A 19,530-nucleotide genomic window follows, 5' to 3' on the forward strand; every position below is an offset into this window, starting at 1 on the left:
TCGTCTACACTTTTATCATCTGTCTTTGACTGTACTCACTCTAGTGGGTATGAAGTGGTATCTTGTCATGGTTTATATTTCCCTGATGGCTAATGATGTTGAGCACATTTCCTGTGGTTATTGGCTATTTGTATATCTTTTGTGGAGAAATGTCTATTCGTCTATTCTTTCCTTTTCTCTCTCTCTCTTTCTTTCTTTCTTTCTTTTTTTTTTTTTTTTTAGAAAGCCAGTTTTTATATTTCTAAAACTCTGCCATAAATTTCTAGCAGATGCCAATGGTCACCTGCCACACTCACACCAGGTTGTCCATGTAGCCAGCAAAGAGTCTGGACATCAGCAGACCAGGCCAGAGAGGTGCACTGGGGTGGCCCTGCTTTGCTGCTGGTACTGATAACTTCTTGATGCTGGGGACTGTGGTGGCACAGAGCCAATAGTGGTTGGGGCTGAAGCACAGAGCATTGATAAAGTCCCCACCATCTAGTGTGTAAAGGTACTTGCCTTCATGGAGATCAAGATAGCATGGCCTGGCCATCCTTGCCTCTGGAAGCACAGAGGGATCCATCTGGAGAGACAGTCACAGTGTTCAGACAGCCTGTGTGGCCATCGTGGTTGGCCATCAGCTTGCTGTTTAGCCAGATTCCGTACTTTGACCGTCTTGTCCCAGCCACAGGAGACGATGATAGTTTTGCTGCTGTTGGGCAGGAAGTGGACACAAGACACCCAGTCTGAGTGGCTCTCCTCCTGGACAGTGTATTTGCATACGCCCAGAGTATTCCATAACTTGATGGTTTTATCTCACGATCCAGACACAATCTGCTGTTGTCAGAGGAGAAGGCCACACTCAGCACATCCTTGGTATGGCCTACAAATCGTCTTGTGGTGGTGCCTGCTGTGAGATCCCAGAGGCACAGGGTTCCCTCCCAAGGAGCCTGAGGGGGCAAAATGGCCATCTGAGGAGATGATCATGTCACTAACAAACTGGAAGTGACCCGGCAGAGCATGCTGTGGGATGCCATAGTTGGTCTCATCCCTGGTCAGCTTCCACGTGATGATGGTCTTATCTCGAGAGGAGGACAGTCACATCCAGGAACTGCGGGGTGATAGCAATCTGGTCTACCCAGCCATTGTGGCCCTTGAGGGTACCACGGAAGGTCATCTGTTCCATCATGGCAGCAGCGGGTGCAGGTATCACCTCAGGGACAAGGATGGCACCAGAGAGCTCATGGAGACGAGCACCACAGATGCCCCCAGCACGGCTCTGCTGAGAAAGAGCAAGAAATGTCTATTCAAACACTTTGCCCCTTTTTTAACTGGATAGTTTGTCTTTTTGTTGTTGTTGTGTCACTGCAGTTTACAGAGGGGAAACTGAGGTTCAGAGAGGGGATGTGACTGGGTCCAGAACACTGAACCCACACTCAGATTGAGACTTGGGTGGTCTCCACCTTCGACCCAGCAGGTGGGAGCCACCTTCTCTCTATCCAGTGGAGTGGCCCTTGCCTCCAGTTCTGACTCGCCTACCCCCCAAGACCTCCCTGGATCCTGTCCTTGCACTTAAAGCAGCAGGGCCCCCACAGCCAGAGGGTGGGCCGGAAAGGCGAAAACACTGCAGTTCTGAGGAACCAAGCTGGTCCTCTCTTCCTCTCCAAATCACGCGGACCCGGCTGACGTGGCCCGGGAAGAGGGGACAGCCGAGGCCCTGTGGTTGGGGAGCCTATTTATACTGGCTGGGCCATGTTGCAAGCTTTTCCTGCTGGCGAGAGAGACGTCACTGGATTCTGACCTCACCAGAAATGCTGACGCATCTTCCCTCATGCTCCACTCAGACGGTGGGATGACCGGGCCATTCCCCGTCCTCCTGAGCATCACCTAGCTCTCGACCCTCCACTGGCATCCGCACTCCCTGCAGCCCTCCAACCGTGACTCCTCTTGCAAGCTGTTATGGGCTAAACTGTGCCATCCCCTCCACCCCATTCACATATTGAAGTGACTATATTTGGAGATAGGGCCTTTAAAAGATCATTAAGGTAAAAAACAAGGTCACTGGGGGGTCCCTAATCCAGTATGACTGGCATCCTTATAAGGAGAGATTAGGACACAGATGACACTTATAGCAAGAGATGACCATGTGAGGACACAGCAAGATGTGACAGAGGCCTTCCAAGGAACCAATCCCAACGCCTTAACTCAGATTTGCACCCTTCAGAAATGTGAAAAAATAAATTTCCGTTGTTTAGGCCACCCAGTCTGTGGTACCTGGTTATGCCAGCCTGAGCAAACTACTATACAAGCTCTCCTTGTCTTTGGTGACCTGGTCCCAGGGCACCCTGATTAGTCATGTGCTAACAGCCTGGTCTTCTAAATTAGGCAGGCCTGGTTTGAAGGCCCGGCTCCTCTTGACTGTTCGCAGGGTAATGACCACAGGCAAAGCAATCTTCCTCTCTGGGTCTCGGAGGCCACTTTAAACTGAGGAGATAATACGGCCTCCCTGGACCATGGTTAAAGGCACATGGCTGTCCCCAAGAGTGGCAGTCAGTCAGCAGTAGCTGAGAGGAGCAAGGAATTCTGAGCCAGATCCAGCTCTCCTGCCTTGAGTCAGCCCCTGAACTTCTTGAAGCTTCTGTCCCTGCCTGGCTGCCCTCCCTCCTGGGGCTGCTGCAAGATGAAATCAGGGATGTGAAATGGAGAAGGATCCCAGCTTGGCATGGGCCACAGGAAATGATATTGCAGGAGTGGGCAGAGATGAGGGATTTAGTGGAAGCGACATTCTCAGGATGAGAATCCAGAACTGGCCCACGGGGGTGGCGATGGTGAGGTATTGGGTCTGGCGCAGTGAGCGTGGGGGCTTCCTAGTTTTGCCTGCTGCGGCCCCTCAGCACCTGGTAGTGACCAGCACACAGTGGGGCCACAACAAATTTGCTGAATGAACAAGTGAGTGATGCTGGCCACGTCTACAGAGGTGGAGAGTGGGTGGGAACAGCCTCAGTCTGGCTGCCTCCGCTTTCCTTGTCCAGCTTTGCAGACGAACACTCCCTCCAGCTGGAGCAGCTCCGGACCCCCTGACAGCCCCCACGGGCCCCACCCTGACTTCCCAGACCCCTGAGGGCCTCCTCGCAGCCAGACTTCTCAGGTGCAGGCCAAGGACCCTCTTCTGGCCTGGTAGATGTGCTGGGGTTGTCAGGCATGGCCTGCAGGACTTGGCCAGTCCCTCCACCTCCTTGTCTGCCCTTGCCCGGGCCTCAGTTTACCCCACAGTAAAGTAGCATGTTGACTAGAGCCCCTTCACTCTCATGTTCAGACGTCTTGAGAAGTGGAGGAACAACCCACGATCACTATCTTTCAGAGAAAGTGAAACCTGGTCCCCAACCGTCACCACGGCAACTCCCCCTCCCCGGCTTCCCCTCTGAGCTCACAGTTTCCCCATCTCCTCCGCCGCCCATCCCACCCCCCGACAGCTAGTACCTGGAATTGGACTTTCATCTCTTCTTTTTCTTTCAAAGGCATTTTGCCTTTTATGTCCATGACAGCAGAGCCCTGTGAAGTGAGCCGGGAAATGCTTTTCTCCTCATTTGACAGGTGGGGCCTCTGAGGCCTAGGGAGGTTAAGTGACTTGCCTCAGGTCACACAGCATGTTTGCAGGCTTGCACCCTGGTCTCCTGTTTCTCTTACTCCAACTGTCCAGTTCTCCCCAGAGGACCTCGTCTGCAGAGAAAGTGCCTGGTTATGGGCATGGGCCTGGCTGGGGAAAGTTGGCAGGGGGTCCGTGATGGTGGAGAGGGCAGCCAGGAGCCGTGCTGGGGAATGCTGGTCTGGGGGCCAGAACCACAATCTTGGGGCTGCCAGCATGGGTCTGGCTCTGTGCCCAGAGCCCGGTGGTTTCCGCTCACAGATGTCCCAACAGCCCCGGCGAGAGGGCGGGAAGGGCACTCAAGAAGGAAGATGTCTCGCTCTCCTCAGCCCTAAACCAGTGAGTCCTGTGAGTTCAATGGCTCCTGGGCCAAGGCTGGCCTGGAGCCTCCAGAGGCCCAGATCACAGTCCTTCCCTCCTACCCCAGGCCCAGCCTCCCGAAGATGGCATGAACCCCCTTGCTCTTCGCTCGCCCCAAGAAGGCTGAGGCTGCGGTTTGCATCATCCTTGGGCATGGGGCGGACCTCGAAGAATGAATTCGAAGAAAACAGGAGGAGGAGCGGATATTCCACTGCGCCCAGCGCCCATTGGCCGCCTGTGGAAACTTTGGTTTTTGGGGTCATGTTCCCAGAAGGCCTGCCCTCTCCCCTCCCCCTCCCCACCCACCTCACGAGGTGTTGGCCAATCGCCCCAGCGGGCATAAAGTGGCTGCCAGCCCGCAGGGCTCCCAGCCAGGAGGTGCCACCCCCAGCAGGCGCGGGCTGGAGCGCAGGCACCCAGCATGCGGGCGCAGCTCACACGGAGGACGCTGCTCGGTAAGCACTTCCTTCCTCCCGCCAGCACCACTTACTGTGCCCACAGGTGCCAGCGGAGAGCGGGGCACCCTCTGCCCTCGGGGAGCCAGGGAGCCGGGGAGCCTGGGTGCCAGGCAGAGGATGCTGAGAAGGGGAGAGAGCCAGGAGTCAGGCACAGAGAGGGGTCCACGGAGAACACAGCATCCCCACAGGTGGGAAGGGCCATCCCTGGAACATTTCCAGGGGGAGGTGATATAGAGGCAACTCTGGGAGCAAGGGAGTGAGGGAAGAAGATGGATTGGGAGGAGGCCAGGGACGCTGGAGGGAGGTGGGAGATGTCCTTGGCAGAGGAACAGGCTGCAGGAGGGACAGGGAAGTGGCAATGTGTTGAGGGGCCATGGGGCCTCCTCCTGCCCCAATTCCCAGGGTCTGGGATGGATGGAAAGTCAGCTAGGCCCAGGGGCCCTAGAACCCATACAATCACACAGCACACATGGCCACACCCACATGGTGACACACACACAGAGCCACATGATGTCACACAGAGCTCTCTATCTAGCCAACCTGGGAACCCCCACATGCAGACCAGGGTCCCCATGGAGACTGGAGCAGGTGTTCCCTAACACCTCACACAGACCTGGATGCACACCCTGTAGACGCCATAGTCCCACGTGCATGCTGTCACACACACACAGGACCCCACCAGAGCCCAGCAGCAGATACCTGGGGAGGCAGTGAGGGCACCCTGTGGCCACTGCGACTGGGTGCCCACCCCTTCTGCCCTCCCCAGCAACCTGTCTTCCCCAGGGAGCCGACGGTTCTGAGGAAGGGAGCGATGGTGTCACTGCCTTCCGGGCCATTGCGCCACCGGCCCTTCCGACCACGTGGCTGCCGGTGCAAGGGGTGGGGGGAGCAGGGAGTGGTAACCGCGCCCACCCCAGGACCTTCTGATGGGCTCACAGAGGGGGGGGAAGGGGAAGCACAAGAGGTCAGGGGAGAGCACTGGCCTTGTGTGACCTGGGAAAGCCCTTTTCCTGCGACTTGGTTTATCTGTCAGTAAAACGGGGGCATGGACTGAATGTTCTCCCATATCCTTTCCATGTTGAGCCTTCAGATGGAAAGGCAGCTTCTCCTGGTTCTGCAGACAGAGCTCAGGGCACTGGGCTGTTCCCGGGCTGCCCATCCCAAAGCCTTCTCAAGCCTGTCTGCGTAGAAAGCTGGGGTCTGTTACAGGGGGCCCAGAGTGGCTGACAAGTCAGGGTCCTGGGACAGTGGGAACCCTTAGCCCAGAGGTCTTGGGGAGAGCTGGTCCCACCTGGGCTGCACAGTGTCAGCTCCTGAGGTTAGTGCTGTGATGCAGGCAGGATTGAGCCTGGCACTGCAACCTCCACTTAAAGACCTACTTGGTAAATTGCAACCACTGTCCTGGTCCTTTCCACCCCCGTTTCAGGTCCTGGGCAATAACTCACTGGGGAGGTGGTGATGGCCTTAATGGGTATTCCTGTGCATACCCAGCACCCCATGGCATCCAGCCCCTGCCTTCAACTGCACAAAGCCCAGGTTGAGGGGATGCACCCTCCGAGGCCCTTTTGAGCCCCTTCCCCAAGGGACACTTGGCTTTCTTGCCAAGTCAGGTGACACGCTCCTTCTCTGCCCCAGGTCTGGTCCTCGGACTCCTGATCCCAAGCATGGCAGCTATGGGCAACTGCTCCTCATACCGAGTGCTCCTTCATCAACTCCAGAGGCAGGCAGATCTCATGCAGGACACCAGCACCCTCCTGGACTACTATGTAAGCACCTGGCCCCTTGTGTCATCTGAGTCTCAGAGAACTGCTGGGTTTAGGAAGGGAATGAGCCACAGGGAGGACAAGGCCAATCCCACTCAAGATGAGTCAGGTGGGGAAACTGAGTCCTTGTGTTATTCCAGCCCTAACCCCAAGAAGCTAAGGAGAGTATACAGCTTCCCTGGCTCCGTGGGCCTGGAGTGAGTCCCAACCCCACTGCCTCATTCATCTGCTTGTCCAGCATGTGTTTATGACACACCTGCCAGGTGCTTTATTCTAGGCACTGGGACATAGCAGTGAGCAAAACAGGGTCCAGCCCTCCTTAAGCTCCCACTCCCCACTGACATCTCCACACTACAATCGTCACCTGTGCAGTCACCCCCAGCAGTCCTTCTGATCCTGCCTGCAGTGATCTCCAAGTCCTCTCCCCTCTCGGGCCTCAGTTCCTGGATCTGTACAATGGGAGGATCAGAGGTCTAGCATTTGAAGGCTGACCAGAGCAGACTCTGTGGGTGTGTGGATGGGTGGCTACAGAGCTCACCCCCTGCCTGCTGTTCCCCCAGATCCACATCCAAGGCCTGGACACACCCATACTGAGAGGGCACTGCAAAGAGCGTCCTGGGGCCTTCCCCAGCGAAGGCACCCTGAGGGGGCTGGGCAAGCGGGGCTTCCTGCGGACCCTCAGCGCTACCCTGAACCGTGTCCTGCACAGACTGGCTGCCTTCCAGCGGCGTTCCCCCAAGGCCCAGTACTTGGAGAAGCTACAGATGGCGAGGCTCTACATCCAAGGGCTCAGGAACAACATCTACTGCATTTCCCAGCAGCTCGACGACTCCTCGGAGATAGCTGAGCCCACTCAGTTGGGCCCGAGGGCCTCGCCGCCATCCACCCCCACCCCGGACGCCTTTGAGAGCAAGTTGGAGGACTGCAGGTTCCTGCATGGCTACCATCGCTTTATGCGCTCCGTGGGGAGGGTTTTCAGCGAGTGGGAGGAGAGTCGGAGCCAGACACACAGCCCCCACCAGGTCCTGAGCGTGGGGGCCCGCAGGGCCAGACTCTCCAGCGGGGACAACAGACTAATGCCCAGGGGGCAGCTTCCCCGGTAGCCTTGGGGGCACCCCGTGCAGGTGAAGGACGCAGCAGGTGCTCTGTTCGTGTGAGGAGCTGCAGGGGGCTGGTGCCTCCCTGGGGTCTCAGACCTGCTCCCTGCATTCCCCGACTTTCAGAAGTGTGCTTTAAGGGGTGGGAGCTGGGCAGGCCCCTTCTACCTCCTCTGGGCTTGGGGGACCAATAGTCAGGCTGTTGCACCCCCCAGCCCCGAGTTCCCCAGTCCTGGTGGGGTGGCAGGGTCAGGCCATGCGGGACCTACTTTCCATTGATTCAGGGATCTGATGACATAGGCTGACTCACAGCTGGGCTGACTGCCCCCCTGCTTTGCTCCCGGAGGCCTGCCGGTCCTTTCCTCTCATGACTTGCAGGGCTGTTGCCCCCAGACTTCCTCCTTTCTGTGGCGGCATGGTTCCGAGGGGGAGGTCACAGCCTGAGCTGGCCTCCTGTGCCTCATCATGTCTCAGGCCAGACACCTGGATGTCTGGGTGACCTCACTTTAGGCAGCTGTAACAGGGGCAGGGTATCTTAGCAGGAGCACTGATCTGAGAGTCTAGGGAACGGGGCTCAGGACCCAAGCAAGCCCCTAAATCACTGTGTGACCTCAGGCAGGTCACTTTACCTCTCTGGAACTCAGTTTTCTCCTTATGAAGCCATGGGGTTGGGGACCGTGTCAGGCCCTGTCTGCCCGTCAGTTGATGGCACTCCATGACATAGAGTGGATATCAAATTCTCTGTAAATTGGGACAGGCAGTGCAAATGGCCATGGGGCAGTACAGACTGCCTTCTCTTTGTCGCAGGAGACCTCCCAGCGTCGGGAAGCGCCCACTCTCGGGTCCTCGCAGCTGGCTGCTCCCCCTGGTGGTGTGTCATGGAATTTTCTCACACTGAACCCATTGCCCTCCTGGAGGGGGTCCCAGCAGCTGCTGGGCTAATTCCTAGGAGCAACGTGACTAATTTATCAATTTTTATCAGTTTCGTATTTATAAAGCTTATTTATGATGTGTATTTAATGTTAATATTGTGCCCACATATATTTAAAACTCTCTTGGTTTCTAAAGCCCCTGTGTCTCTCTGTTGCCTTGTGGGAGAGGATTTGAGAGGGGTGGTGGTGGCAGCCTCTTGGGGAGAGTCCCTAGGTGGCAAAGCCACAAGCATTCATGCCCTGGGGGGGGGGCTGGACGTCCTTGCTCTGTCCAGGAAGGGAAGTCACATGCCCCAGCTAACCTGGGCTTTGACTATGGGGACATCTCAAACATAGACAAGCTGTTTACTATGGCTGAACAGGTCTCCCCTGAGACACTGCAGATGAAAGTATCAGGGTGGGAGAGATAGAGTGGAGGAAGGAAGGCTGGAGTGCATGGGTTCCTATGTGGTTGGGGTGACCGGCCTGATGTGTTGTGTTTGTATTTTACTTGCCTCTTCTTGAAGCCTGGATGTTAGTATCCTAATGGGTGCTTATGTCTGTAAGTATCTTGTTTATGTGTGTGTGTGCACGTGCATGGATATCCAAGGGTGTTTCAGCACATATGTTCATGCGTGTGCAAGTGGAGGTGTGTGCCAAAGTGTCCTCTCATATTTACACACTCATGTATCACCTCTCTCATATGTACACACTCATGGAGGGACAAGGGCACATCCAGCACCTGGAACACAGTAGGTGCCCTAAACTCGTGTAGAATGAATCAACACCTGAGCTCACAGCCCCACTCCTGCCCTCTACAGCCTGCCCATACACAGTGGGCATGTGGCAGACACCCACAAAGAGATGGCTGTGTGCACAGAGTACAGGACACTGAGGGGAGGTGGTAGCAAGGCACTTGAGCCAGACAGACTTGGCTGGGTTCAAAACCCTGTCTCAGCCCTGTCTCATCTACCTGGGTGACCTTGGCCAAATTACTTAATACTTCTGAGCCTTGGTTTCCTCATCTTTGAAATGGACAAGAGAACAACAGATCCTGCCTCAGACAGTGCCTGTGACCTGTTATGTGCTTAAAACTGCTTCCTGAAGGGGTCCAACTGGTTAGGGTTTCTCTGACCCTCAGACAATTGGGCTCCCTCCCAAATGCCCAAGGTCCCTCCTAGGGAGGGGCACCTATAGGCTGATGACATGCTGAGGCAAGAGCTACAGAAGAAGGGCTAACAGAAGCAGATGAACTTGACCTGGGTCAGTCCCTGGTCACCCCACTTCCTGAAATGGCATATAGAGCTGGGAACAGGATGGGAACAGGACTTGACTTCATGGTGGAGGACAGCCCGGTGTGGGACTCCCAGCAACAGATAGGGTCCATTTCACAGATGAGAAGACTGAGGCTCAGAGAGTTTGAGTGGTCTACCTACCTCCTCAGAGCAAATTAACTGGGCTGGGCACAGTTTGAATTTAGGCCCACTGGCCTCCAGGGCAGGAGAATCTTCCTGGAACCCCTCTGCCTCTGTGACTTGGCTGACAATTTCACGAGTCCCTGAGGGCACAGAGCTCTGGGGCAAGGGACAGACAGACAGTAGACAAGCAAAAGAACCAACAGGAACATCTAAGATTGTGGTATGAGCTCGGCAGAAATAAAACAGGATGATGTAATAGGGAGCCAGAGTCAGGCGAAGTGCTTGGTCGGGATGGTGTCTGGAGAGGTGACGTCTGTGCTGTGGTCCGAATGACATGCAGAAGGCGTGGCAGGAACAGCTAGGGCAAAGGCTCTGAGCATTCAAGGGTTATAGTATAGTGAGGGAAGGCATCATGATTTATTAGAAAGGCCCAGAGAATGGAAGCATCTTGCTCAAGATCACAGAGTGAGGGCTGGGGCTAGAACCCTGGGCCCCTGACACCCACCTAGCAGTCTTCCCCGGCAGCTGCCCAATCTATTCCAGGCTATTTCCAAGAACCTAGTAGGGGACCTCTGCTACCCCCCTCTGGGCTGCCCTCGCCCTCCAGGTCCTGTCATGGTGGTCACCTTTTGGCTCCTGAAATGCCCGGGTCTCCCTCCTTCCACAAGGTCTGACTGTGCTGTTCCACTATCTGGAATGCTATTCCTTGTCCCTTTTTGTCAAGTTAATTCCCCACCTTGCCAGATCTCAGCTCAAGGGTGCATCCTCTGCAGCTCTTCCCCACCCATCCTGTGGTCTGGGTCCAGCACCTTGGTTATACGTTCTTTCAAAACTGTCCCCTCGGGGGGCACTCACTCAGTGTGGTGTCCACATTACCAGCTGCCTTCCCTGCTAGCCTGGAGCTACCAAGGACAGAGACTGCATCTGTTTGGCTCCACTCTGTCCCACACCCAGCCCAGTGCCTGGCACACAGTAGGAGCTCTGTGAGGAGCAAGGCAGATGGGCCCCACCTCCCAGCCCAAAAGAGGAGACAGGGGCAAGTGTGTCGGTAGGGGAAGTTGAGGAGTGCAGCAGGGAGCCCATCCTGCACAGGTGCCACCGATACCTGGCCTCCCCTGGCTCCAGGCCCTGCCAACAGCAGGGGGCCAGCCCTCTCTCGCATCTACCCCTGGGGAGGGGGTTTCCTTGGCCTCCGCTGCTGGGAAACTGTGGGTGGGAGGTAGCAGCTGCCAAAAGCAGGGCACCTTGAGGTTCCCAGAGCGGAAGGCACTGAGTGGGTGCTGTGATGGGCACTGAGGTTGATCTGCGGAGGAAGAGCTGGGAAGCCCGGTGTGGTTGTCTCCCTTCACCCTGCCACCAGCTAGACCCCTCACCTCCCCCCTACCCAAGAGGGGTGTCTGAGGCTGGCTTTGAACTGGAGCGCATCTACGTCACAGGAAGCAGATGAGGGAACTGGACTCTGGAAGGGCTCTTAGGTGTCCCATCTATGAGGACCTGTCAGCTCCATAATGTCACAGTTTCAGGTAACCCCAAACCACCATCTGCAGCCTGATCCTCTCCCAAGCCCAGATCCTACAGACCCAGCTACCAGGAACATCTGCTGGGAGCCCTATGGGTGCCTCAAAGCCAAATTCACCATCCTCCCCTGAACCCCACGCTGCTTTCTACATGCCCCCACTAAGCTTCCAGAATCCCAGCCCATCCTCTCCCATGGCCTCTCCTCTCCCCATCAATCACTCAATCCCATGACTTCTCCACACCCTGTCTCTCGCACACACCTCCTTCTCTCCCCATGGCCAGCCAGGGTCTGGCTCCTTGGACATGGACTCAAAATCTCACTGTCATCATATCTTCTCCTGTGCAGACCTCCTAGGACTCCCTCCCATCCCGCTGCCCATAGTAGCAATTCCAAACTCCTCCTCACGCGATTCAAGGTCCCAGCTCTCCGCTGCCCCTGTCCGTCGCAGCCCGCTTATCTCTGCGTTCCCTCCATGCTCAGCTGGCCCTCAGGGGTCACTCCTAGAATCCCCATCAGCCACCATGCATCCCCCACAGCACGAACTGCTGCGTGATAGGGTCCCCATGACCATGAGCCGTGAAAGGCAGCGGGACTGGGCTCTACTAACCAAGGCTTTTGTGCCACGGTGTGAAGTGATGCCCCACAAGGCACGTTTTCCCTGAAGGGGCAATGCCCCGAGAGCCTGCAATAAATGTGTGCCCCCTGCACCTACTTGTGTGCAGGGACGAGTGGTCCCGTGCCGCAGCAAGCTGGCCCCAGGCTCAGGGACATAAAGGGATCCTGGTGTGGTCTCGCCACCAGAATCCACCTGAAACAGTGAGTTCTTTTTCTTTTTCCAATTTTCCAGGGTGACGGTCACAGACTCTCAGTCAATGCTGCACGTAACACATGTGGATCAAAAGTTCCCTAGAACGGGGGCCTGGAGTGCAGGGAACCTGCAGGAAAAAGGTAGGGATGGGGTCCTGGCGCATGTCGTTTATCTGAAACAGCAGAACCAGGATACGAACCTGCATCTTTCCCAAGCCTCCCTGGCCTTAGACCCTTCGCTGTCTACCGGTTTTAATGGGACTTTCCCCCTCTTCAGTGAGGGATGACAAAGTACTTTAGAGTTAAGCAAAATGAGTCAGACCTCAGCCCCCGGCCCTTACCAGCTGTGTCCACCTGCCCGGGCCTCACCTCGGTGTCCCCCTCTGTACAACGGGCGGGCCTGGCCCCCCTTCCAGCTGTAACAGAGACTCTCTGGGAGACGACACGAGCACGATGCCCACGTCACCACGGTCCCTGAGCAGGCATGTGATCGACATTCTTTCTTCCTCTCATTTTCCTTTTCCCTCCTTATTGGGTATCTTTCTTCACAGCTCTTCTCCCTTTGTCCCTGTCCCCCCACATCCCACCACCTACACTGGGCCTGGGATTGAGGGCACCCACAGAGCCCCTTTCCAGTGTCCAGGGAAGGGTCACAGTCCACGGTTGAAGTGGGGAGGCCCTGGGCACGGCCCGCCCAGCTCTCTGCTTCCTGGGGCGTCCCCGAGGGCTGGGCTCGCTCGGGGAGGGGCGAAGGTCTCTGAGGGCGGGGGGTTGGGCAGGTGGGGCCCTGGAGCCTGCAGCAGAGGGCGGATCAGACGGGCCAGGTGGCTCCTGGGGTTCTGAGGTGGGTGCCGGGGCAGGGAGTGGTGGCTTGGGGGGCACTGTGTCCAGGGGCAGCTGCAGCCCTGTGATTCTCCTGGGGATGGGGACAAGGGGAGGATGGCTGTGGTGCACACGGCCTGTGGCAGGTCTGAGTCAAAACACCTAAGGCCGACCCTGGCTGGTCATGCGGAGGGCTGCCCAGTCATCGCCTTATGCCGGCCTGGGTCACCCAGGCAGGCTGGGCGCGGCCCAGTCAGCTGTGACTCAGGCCCCAGCGGCCTCGCCACGCAGCAGCGGGCAGGGGCATCGGGCACAGGACGCCCCCTCCCCACACCCCGGCCCTGCTTCTCCCCTCGGCCGCCCTGAAGACTCTGCCCCACCTGTGTCGGGCATAGCTGGGTGGGAACCGGGGCTCTCTGTACCTGTTGCCCCCAGCCCTTCAACGGGGGGTGGGGTGGGGTGGAAGTGGGGGGAGCCTCAAGGCCACCCGGCTCTGGACGGGAAGTCAACTGGGGGCGGGGTGAAGAGCCAGCTCCAGAGAAGACCCAGCAAGAGAGGGAAGCAGAGGGGGCCTGGCCCCGAAGACAATGGTGTCCCACTGAAGACCTGGCAAACATCCTAGGAGAGTCCAGAGGGTCGTGTGTGGCACAGATCACGGTAGGCTTCCCCAGTGGGGCAGGGCCTTGGGGTGGGTGCCAGCCCCCAAATTTATCCTCAGCACGGGCAAACATCACTCCCTCCCTCATGTGTCAGGGGGCACCTGGTGGCCCCCACACTCTCCAGGGCTGTTTCCCCATCTGTGTAATGGGCATGGTAAGACATGCTCTGAACATTCCTCTGAGGATGTTGAGGCAAAGCAGGAGAGATGGGACGACGTGAAAGTGTCATTTGGACACGTGAGGGGTTAAAGATCATCGAGGAGTTAAAGGTCAGAGGAGGAGTGCTGGATGGAAGGAGCCTGGATTCAAATCCAGACTTCATGTGATCCTGTAGCGGTCTCCCCTCTGGGGGTCTTGATTCCTGGTTCCCAAGGGATCCTCAGTTCGCTTTCTCCCAAGAAGCCTCACTTTCCCTCAGCTGGAGACGTGGCAGGCAGAGGGTCCCTGTCTGCTGTGGGGGCTGCAATGGGTCATAGGAGGCTTCTGGGTGTGTCGTTGGTCAAGGTCATGGCCCCTATGCTTTCGACCCTGGGCCAGTTCAGGACTTGACAACTGTGTGCCTCACTCACTCTGCAAAATGGTCCCAGTTATAGAAGCACCAGCTCACAGGGTCCTGGTGGTGAGAAAGGCAAAACATAAGCAAAGTCCTTGCTCGGAGCTTGGCATGGGAGGGGAGCTTCGCCCAAACAATCCAGGAAGGGCTTGACTCCATTCTTGCCATCAGCAGTTCTCAAGGACTGGGGAAAGGCTTTGGGAAGGTGGGAAACTGTCCCCAGAGCCGGTCCTGGGCTAGGACGCTAGGGTCACCTGGTATGCTGAAGGGGGTTGGGGGCAGCCTTGGCTACTCAGCAGAGAGCCTAGATTCCAGGCTCTGTAGCTGGGCATCTCCGGGTACACCGAGTCCCTGCTCTGCTTTCTTTTTGCTGTGTGACTTTGGACAGTTTACTTCCACCTCTCTGGGTCTTCTCCACCTCCGTAAAATGGAGATCATAATCCCCGTCTCGCAGAATTGCTGAGGACGGGGTGGGAAGGGGCAGCAGGGTCTGCAGAAGGATTGTCTCCCCTCCTGTCCCTCCCCTCCCAGAGCCTCAGCTGGACAGAGACGCCCCCCCCACCCCCCGCCCTCCGCGCATGGTCCTGGCGCCCCCTTGCGGCCAGTCCTCAGGGCTTTCCCCCCGGGAGGTGCTGGACAGAGCACAGTCCCCTCCAGAACCTCCTCAACCGTGCCACCTTCCCCTGCCTTGGTCAATGGCCTCTGCCCACTCTCCATTCCGAGCCTCGGGCGTTCCTGCCCACTTCCTCAAATCCCCAAATCCTGCCCCGCCTGGCCCTGGGGAGGCACTGGCTGAGACAGGCCTGGGGCTGGCGGGGCTGCAGCGGTGTTGCCTGCTGCCCGCTGGGCAGTGGAGGGCGCTGCTGCCCACGGCTTGGAGCCAGGCTAGGTGGCGGGGAGACAGAATGCAGGCAGGAGCCCTGGCCCTGCGCCAGCCCCGGGCCCAGCCTTCCAGGGGACCCAGGAGGCCCTCTCTATCCCCCACCACCCCTCCCCACAATCCATGCCTTCAAGAGCCTTTTCTAGATCCTTCCAGACTGATGGCCCTATCTAGGCGGGGAAACAGAGACTCCAAGAAGCTTCTTTCTGGAATTCTCACAAGGAAATCAGTACTGAAACGCAGGGTTCCTGACCCCATATCTGACAGCCCAAGAGAGGCGAGCAGCCCACGTGCTACTGGGGAGGTGTCACTAATTTGCTTTGTGGACTTTGAAAAGTGACTTCCCCTCTCTGAGCCCCACCTGTGAAGTTTTCACAGCTCACATAATAATGTCAGTAACAAAAGCACATCTTCATCACCTGCCGGCTCCCAGAGGGCGTTGCTAACCTCACAGGTCGATGACACGGTTCCCCCATTTTGTAGATGTTGGAACTGAGGCCTGAGCGGTGAGGTCACCTGCCTGAGGTCGCACAGCTCGGAAGTCGTGGAGCCGGGCAGGACTTGAGGTCTGGCTGATTCCCAAGCCCCCCTCGCCCCTCCCCTCCACCAAACAGCCTCATCTGCTCCCACTTTTCCCTTTACAAGTGGGGATGTGGAGGCCAGCGGAGCCTGGGATGATCTCAAAGTCCCTCCCTGCTGAGTCTCTTGGGAAGGCAGGTGGGCTCTCTAGGGGGGAGTCCTATGGTTGGGAGCCACCGGCAGCTGTCTGCCCTCTATGGGGTCCCCTGGCTGGAGTGGACGCAGGGTTGGCCTCAGCAACTGAGGGGCTCGCAGAGAAGCTGGCTCTCTGGACAGCCCACTGTGATGCCAGGTCCCACCCAGAAAGGGAGGAAACGGAAATGGGGTCCAGGGGTGGAGTGGGGGCGGAGGCTGGGCTGGGCAGGAGATTGGGCAGGAGATCAGACAGGACTGTGTCATGGAGCCCTGCGGCTGATAAGCAGCTGAGCAGCCCGGCCCAGGCGGGAGGGGCTCCCCAGAGGGTAACTCTTCCGCGGGACCCTCATGGGCCCTGCTGCCCAGACCACACCTGGGACTCCTTCGTCCTATATTAGGGGGGCTAGGCAAGGGGTGGGGGACATGGGGTGGAGAACTGGCTCTGTTACACACTCGTGACTTCAGACAAATCATTCAACTCTCTGAGCCTAGTTTCCAAGTCTGTAAAACAAGGATTCAAGAGCCTTCCTCAGAGAAAGGGGTTAGGACTGGAGACCATGGGGGGCTCTGCAACTAGACCATGGGGGGCACTTTGCAATTATTTGTTTGGGGGGAGGGATGGGAGAGCAGCCCATGAAGGCCTTTGGGGCTTGTGGGGGCCAGCCAGGTGCCCCACGAAGAGCGTGAAGTTGGGCTGGGAAGCCCCAGAGGTCTGGAGTGGCCCCAGAGTGCAGGGGGGTGGGAGATGGACATCGTGCCCGGGGTGCCCGAAAGATGCAGGGGGAAGCCTACCCTCTAGCTGCTCCCCTCACCTGCTCCTGTCCCTCCCTGACATCAGGGAGCACATCCCTTCTTCTCTTCCCAGGAAAGAGGACAGTCCAACTCTAAGCGGGTCTCATCCCTCCCTCCTCCCCACCTGCTGGGATGGGACCGCCTTAGTATTTCCATCTTATCACCATGGCCAAGAAGGAGGCTCACATCACCTCCCACCCACCACCCTCAGAACATTTCCTCAGCTCCTGCACGCTGAGGGACACTTTGGGGAGAGGGCCCGCTCTCTCCCTGACCTCATCTTTCGGTCAGGTCAGGGTGGTCCAGTGAGCTTGGAAGGGAAGGAGAGGAGACCAGGCCTCACCTCTGCACGGCCAGTTTCAGGCTGAGTGGGTCTGCAGGCCACTTCCTGTTCTGTTTATTGCCTCTGAGTTCAGGAAATCATTGAGTGACACATCCCCCCACCCCCCCGCCCACCTCACGATTATTTAATAGGAGCCGCGCTGTGGTCTCTCTCTTTTGGAAAATCCAGTGGGAGAAGGAAGCTGTCAGCTTGGCTCTGACATCAGCTTTGTCCCTGCGCCAAGAGTCAGGGTGGCCAGGGCGGGGGGGCTTGGGGCGGGGTAGGGAGGAAACCATCTGCTTGTGGCCCCCGTGACGTGAGGCCGCTACATGGTTCCCAGGGGCGGGGGCTGGAGAGTGAAGAGCAGGGATTGTTGGGGACACAGGCTGGGACACACACAGATCTGAAGTTTCTGGGACACATGCATGCACGCACAAGGTCATGCCTCCTCACTGAGCCCTGGTGTCTAGAAACCCACTGTCCCACACAGACTTACAAGGACACACACTCGCACAGGATTCACGCTCATGGTCAAACATGCACAAACACATTCACACAACCACACAGAGGACTCACAAAATCAGCCGGGAGATGTGCACGGTCCAGCTGTCTCCCAGCCACACAAAGGCAAACAGATCCTCACACGCACACACGTGTGCACACCCACAGGGCCAGACACAGCTGAACACAGATGTGTACAGACCACAAAAGCGCTCACTCCACACACACACACACACACACACGGAGCCGAATGCCCCTTAGACCCAGTGAGACAGGCCCAGCCATGTCCCCAGACCTGAGGAGCCCAGCGGGCGCTCCCAGACACAGGCCGGCCTCAGGGCCTCGGCTGCCATGGGAAGGTGGGCTGCGGCCACTTTCTCCTCCTGTGCCCCAAAGTGAGGATGAAGTCCTCCCAGGCAGAGTGAGGAAAGGCCTGTGACTATCTTGGGCCCCAGCCAGGTGGGACGGATGGGCCTGGAAGCCTGGGGGTCTGAGGCTGCAGAAGGGAGGCTGGGCTCTGGGAGGGCCTTGGGCATGGCACCGGGGATGCCAGGCCTCCGCCCCACCCTGCAGCACATCTGGCCCACTCCTGAGCTGGCAGGGCCAGTGGCTGAGCTGGAAGTTGGGAGCACCATACCTCTGGCTGCTGAGTGACCTTGGGCAAGTCACTGTACAGCCCTTCTGGGCCTGGCTGTCATCATCGATACCAGTGGCTTACAAACGCTTTTGACCACAACCCACAGTAAGAAACACAGTGCATCCTGCGACCAGAAGATGATGCACACACGGTCACATAAAGGAACGGGAAGCCAGTGCCGCGTGGAGCAATGCTTGCCCTTAACCTGGGCAACGCCGGTGATTGTTCTAGTCCATTTCCTCTCTGAAAGTGCTGGTGGCAACCCCGAATATTGCCCCACTAAGAGTCTCTCTGCCTTTGCCTGTGACAGTCTTGGGCTCCTTAGAGTTTCAGGGAGAGACTGGAGGAGATAAAAGTGCTTGCGGAGTCTCAATGCCATGCCCATGAAATGCTGGTGACCTGGGAGGACAGTGGCCCATCTCAGAGGTGGAGATGCTGAGGGCCCCACGCAATGCCATGGCCAGGCTTCTGGCTCTGCCAATGACCAAGGCTTTGTGGGCTGCCGCTTCCCTTGCAATTTCTATCAGAAATGAAGGAAAAAAATGTAGTCACTCTGATTCACCTCCAGGGGGTTGATTCCTGACGCAGAACCAGTCGGGAAATGTCAGCGTGATGCTGGGGGCAGTTGGCAGGAGGCCAGGGTAGCTTCTGGCTCCTCTTTTGTCCTGAAGGGTTGTCTCTGGTCCCTGCCAGAGATTTGATGGGGCGAGGATGAGCAGGGGCAGCTGGGCTCCCCAGGGCCCTGAGGTGGGGGGAGTACTGTTCGTTCCCTGATGAGGCTCCTTGTTGTGAGAGGACCTGGGAGCCATCCTGGGCCCTAACTCTTGGTGCACTAGGGTACACTGATCCTGGATGCAGGCCCAACCCATGTCCCCGACTCAGGCTGAGGTTCCGGCTCCTTCTGTGGCCACACTGAGCTCTGGCTAGAATGATTGCCACATGTTAGGCACTTTACCTATGTTTCCCAGTTAATGTCCCCACAACAGCCTCATGACGTACATGCTATAGCATCCCATTTTCAGAGGGGAAATTGAGGCTCAGAGGGAAGTCGGTTGTCCGAGGCCACACAGCTGGTGGGTGGTATGTGTAGGATTTGAACTCAAGCTTGTCTGGCTCTAAGACCCCACCCTTACCCACCTGGTGCCATTGCTAACCTGGCCCCAGATGGCCACAGCTGACTTACAAACCCAAGGCTCACGGGTGGTGGAACAGGGGCCCCAGGTGTGGCTACACCCTGCTTCTCAAGTATTGAATAAGGAGGTGCTTTTGCCTTTTTGGACAGGACACTCAACTCCCTGGGCTGTGCCAGGAATTCCTAAGCTTCCCCCCTCTCCTCTGGCGGCCCGTCACCAGCCCTGGTCTTGGAACACACCCTGTGGCCCCCAACTCCCTCCTCCCCAGGTCCCTCTGAGGACTCTGTGCTCATTTCCCAGGAGGGACTTCGAGGCGAGGGGCTGAGAGCAGCTGTTGGCTGGGTTTTCAGAGAACTGGGGACGGGGGAGGGGGATGGTGAAGGGAGGAGGTGGGGGGTGGCCTGGAGCACTCGGTTTCTGGGTCATTGGTCCTGGGGAATTCCCTGATGCCCAGGGAGCTGCCTACCTGGTGAGTAACAGCTTCTGGCTGCCCACACAGGCTGCCTGACTGAGGGTACGTCCCCACTGCCCCCTGCCAGTGGCCACTGCCATGTTGCCC

At 57.6% G+C, this 19,530-nt stretch overlaps 1 protein-coding gene and 1 pseudogene across 1 annotated transcript; one reads left to right on the plus strand and one right to left on the minus strand.

The window, feature by feature from the left end:
* Positions 1–292: 292 nt before the first annotated feature.
* On the minus strand, positions 293–1,171 carry LOC103589412 (annotated as a pseudogene).
* A 3,235-nt stretch (positions 1,172–4,406) lies between these two features.
* OSM (oncostatin M) lies at positions 4,407–7,309 on the plus strand. The gene is made up of 3 exons (XM_008571364.1): positions 4,407–4,440; positions 6,079–6,209; positions 6,767–7,309. The coding sequence occupies exons 1-3, from the start codon at positions 4,407–4,409 to the stop codon at positions 7,307–7,309; spliced, it is 708 nt and encodes a 235-aa protein (XP_008569586.1).
* The last annotated feature ends 12,221 nt before the right edge of the window (positions 7,310–19,530 follow it).

The sequence above is a fragment of the Galeopterus variegatus genome, unplaced genomic scaffold (genome assembly GCF_000696425.1).
Source record: "Galeopterus variegatus unplaced genomic scaffold, G_variegatus-3.0.2 Scaffold684, whole genome shotgun sequence".
NCBI classification, from domain to species: Eukaryota; Metazoa; Chordata; class Mammalia; order Dermoptera; family Cynocephalidae; genus Galeopterus; species Galeopterus variegatus.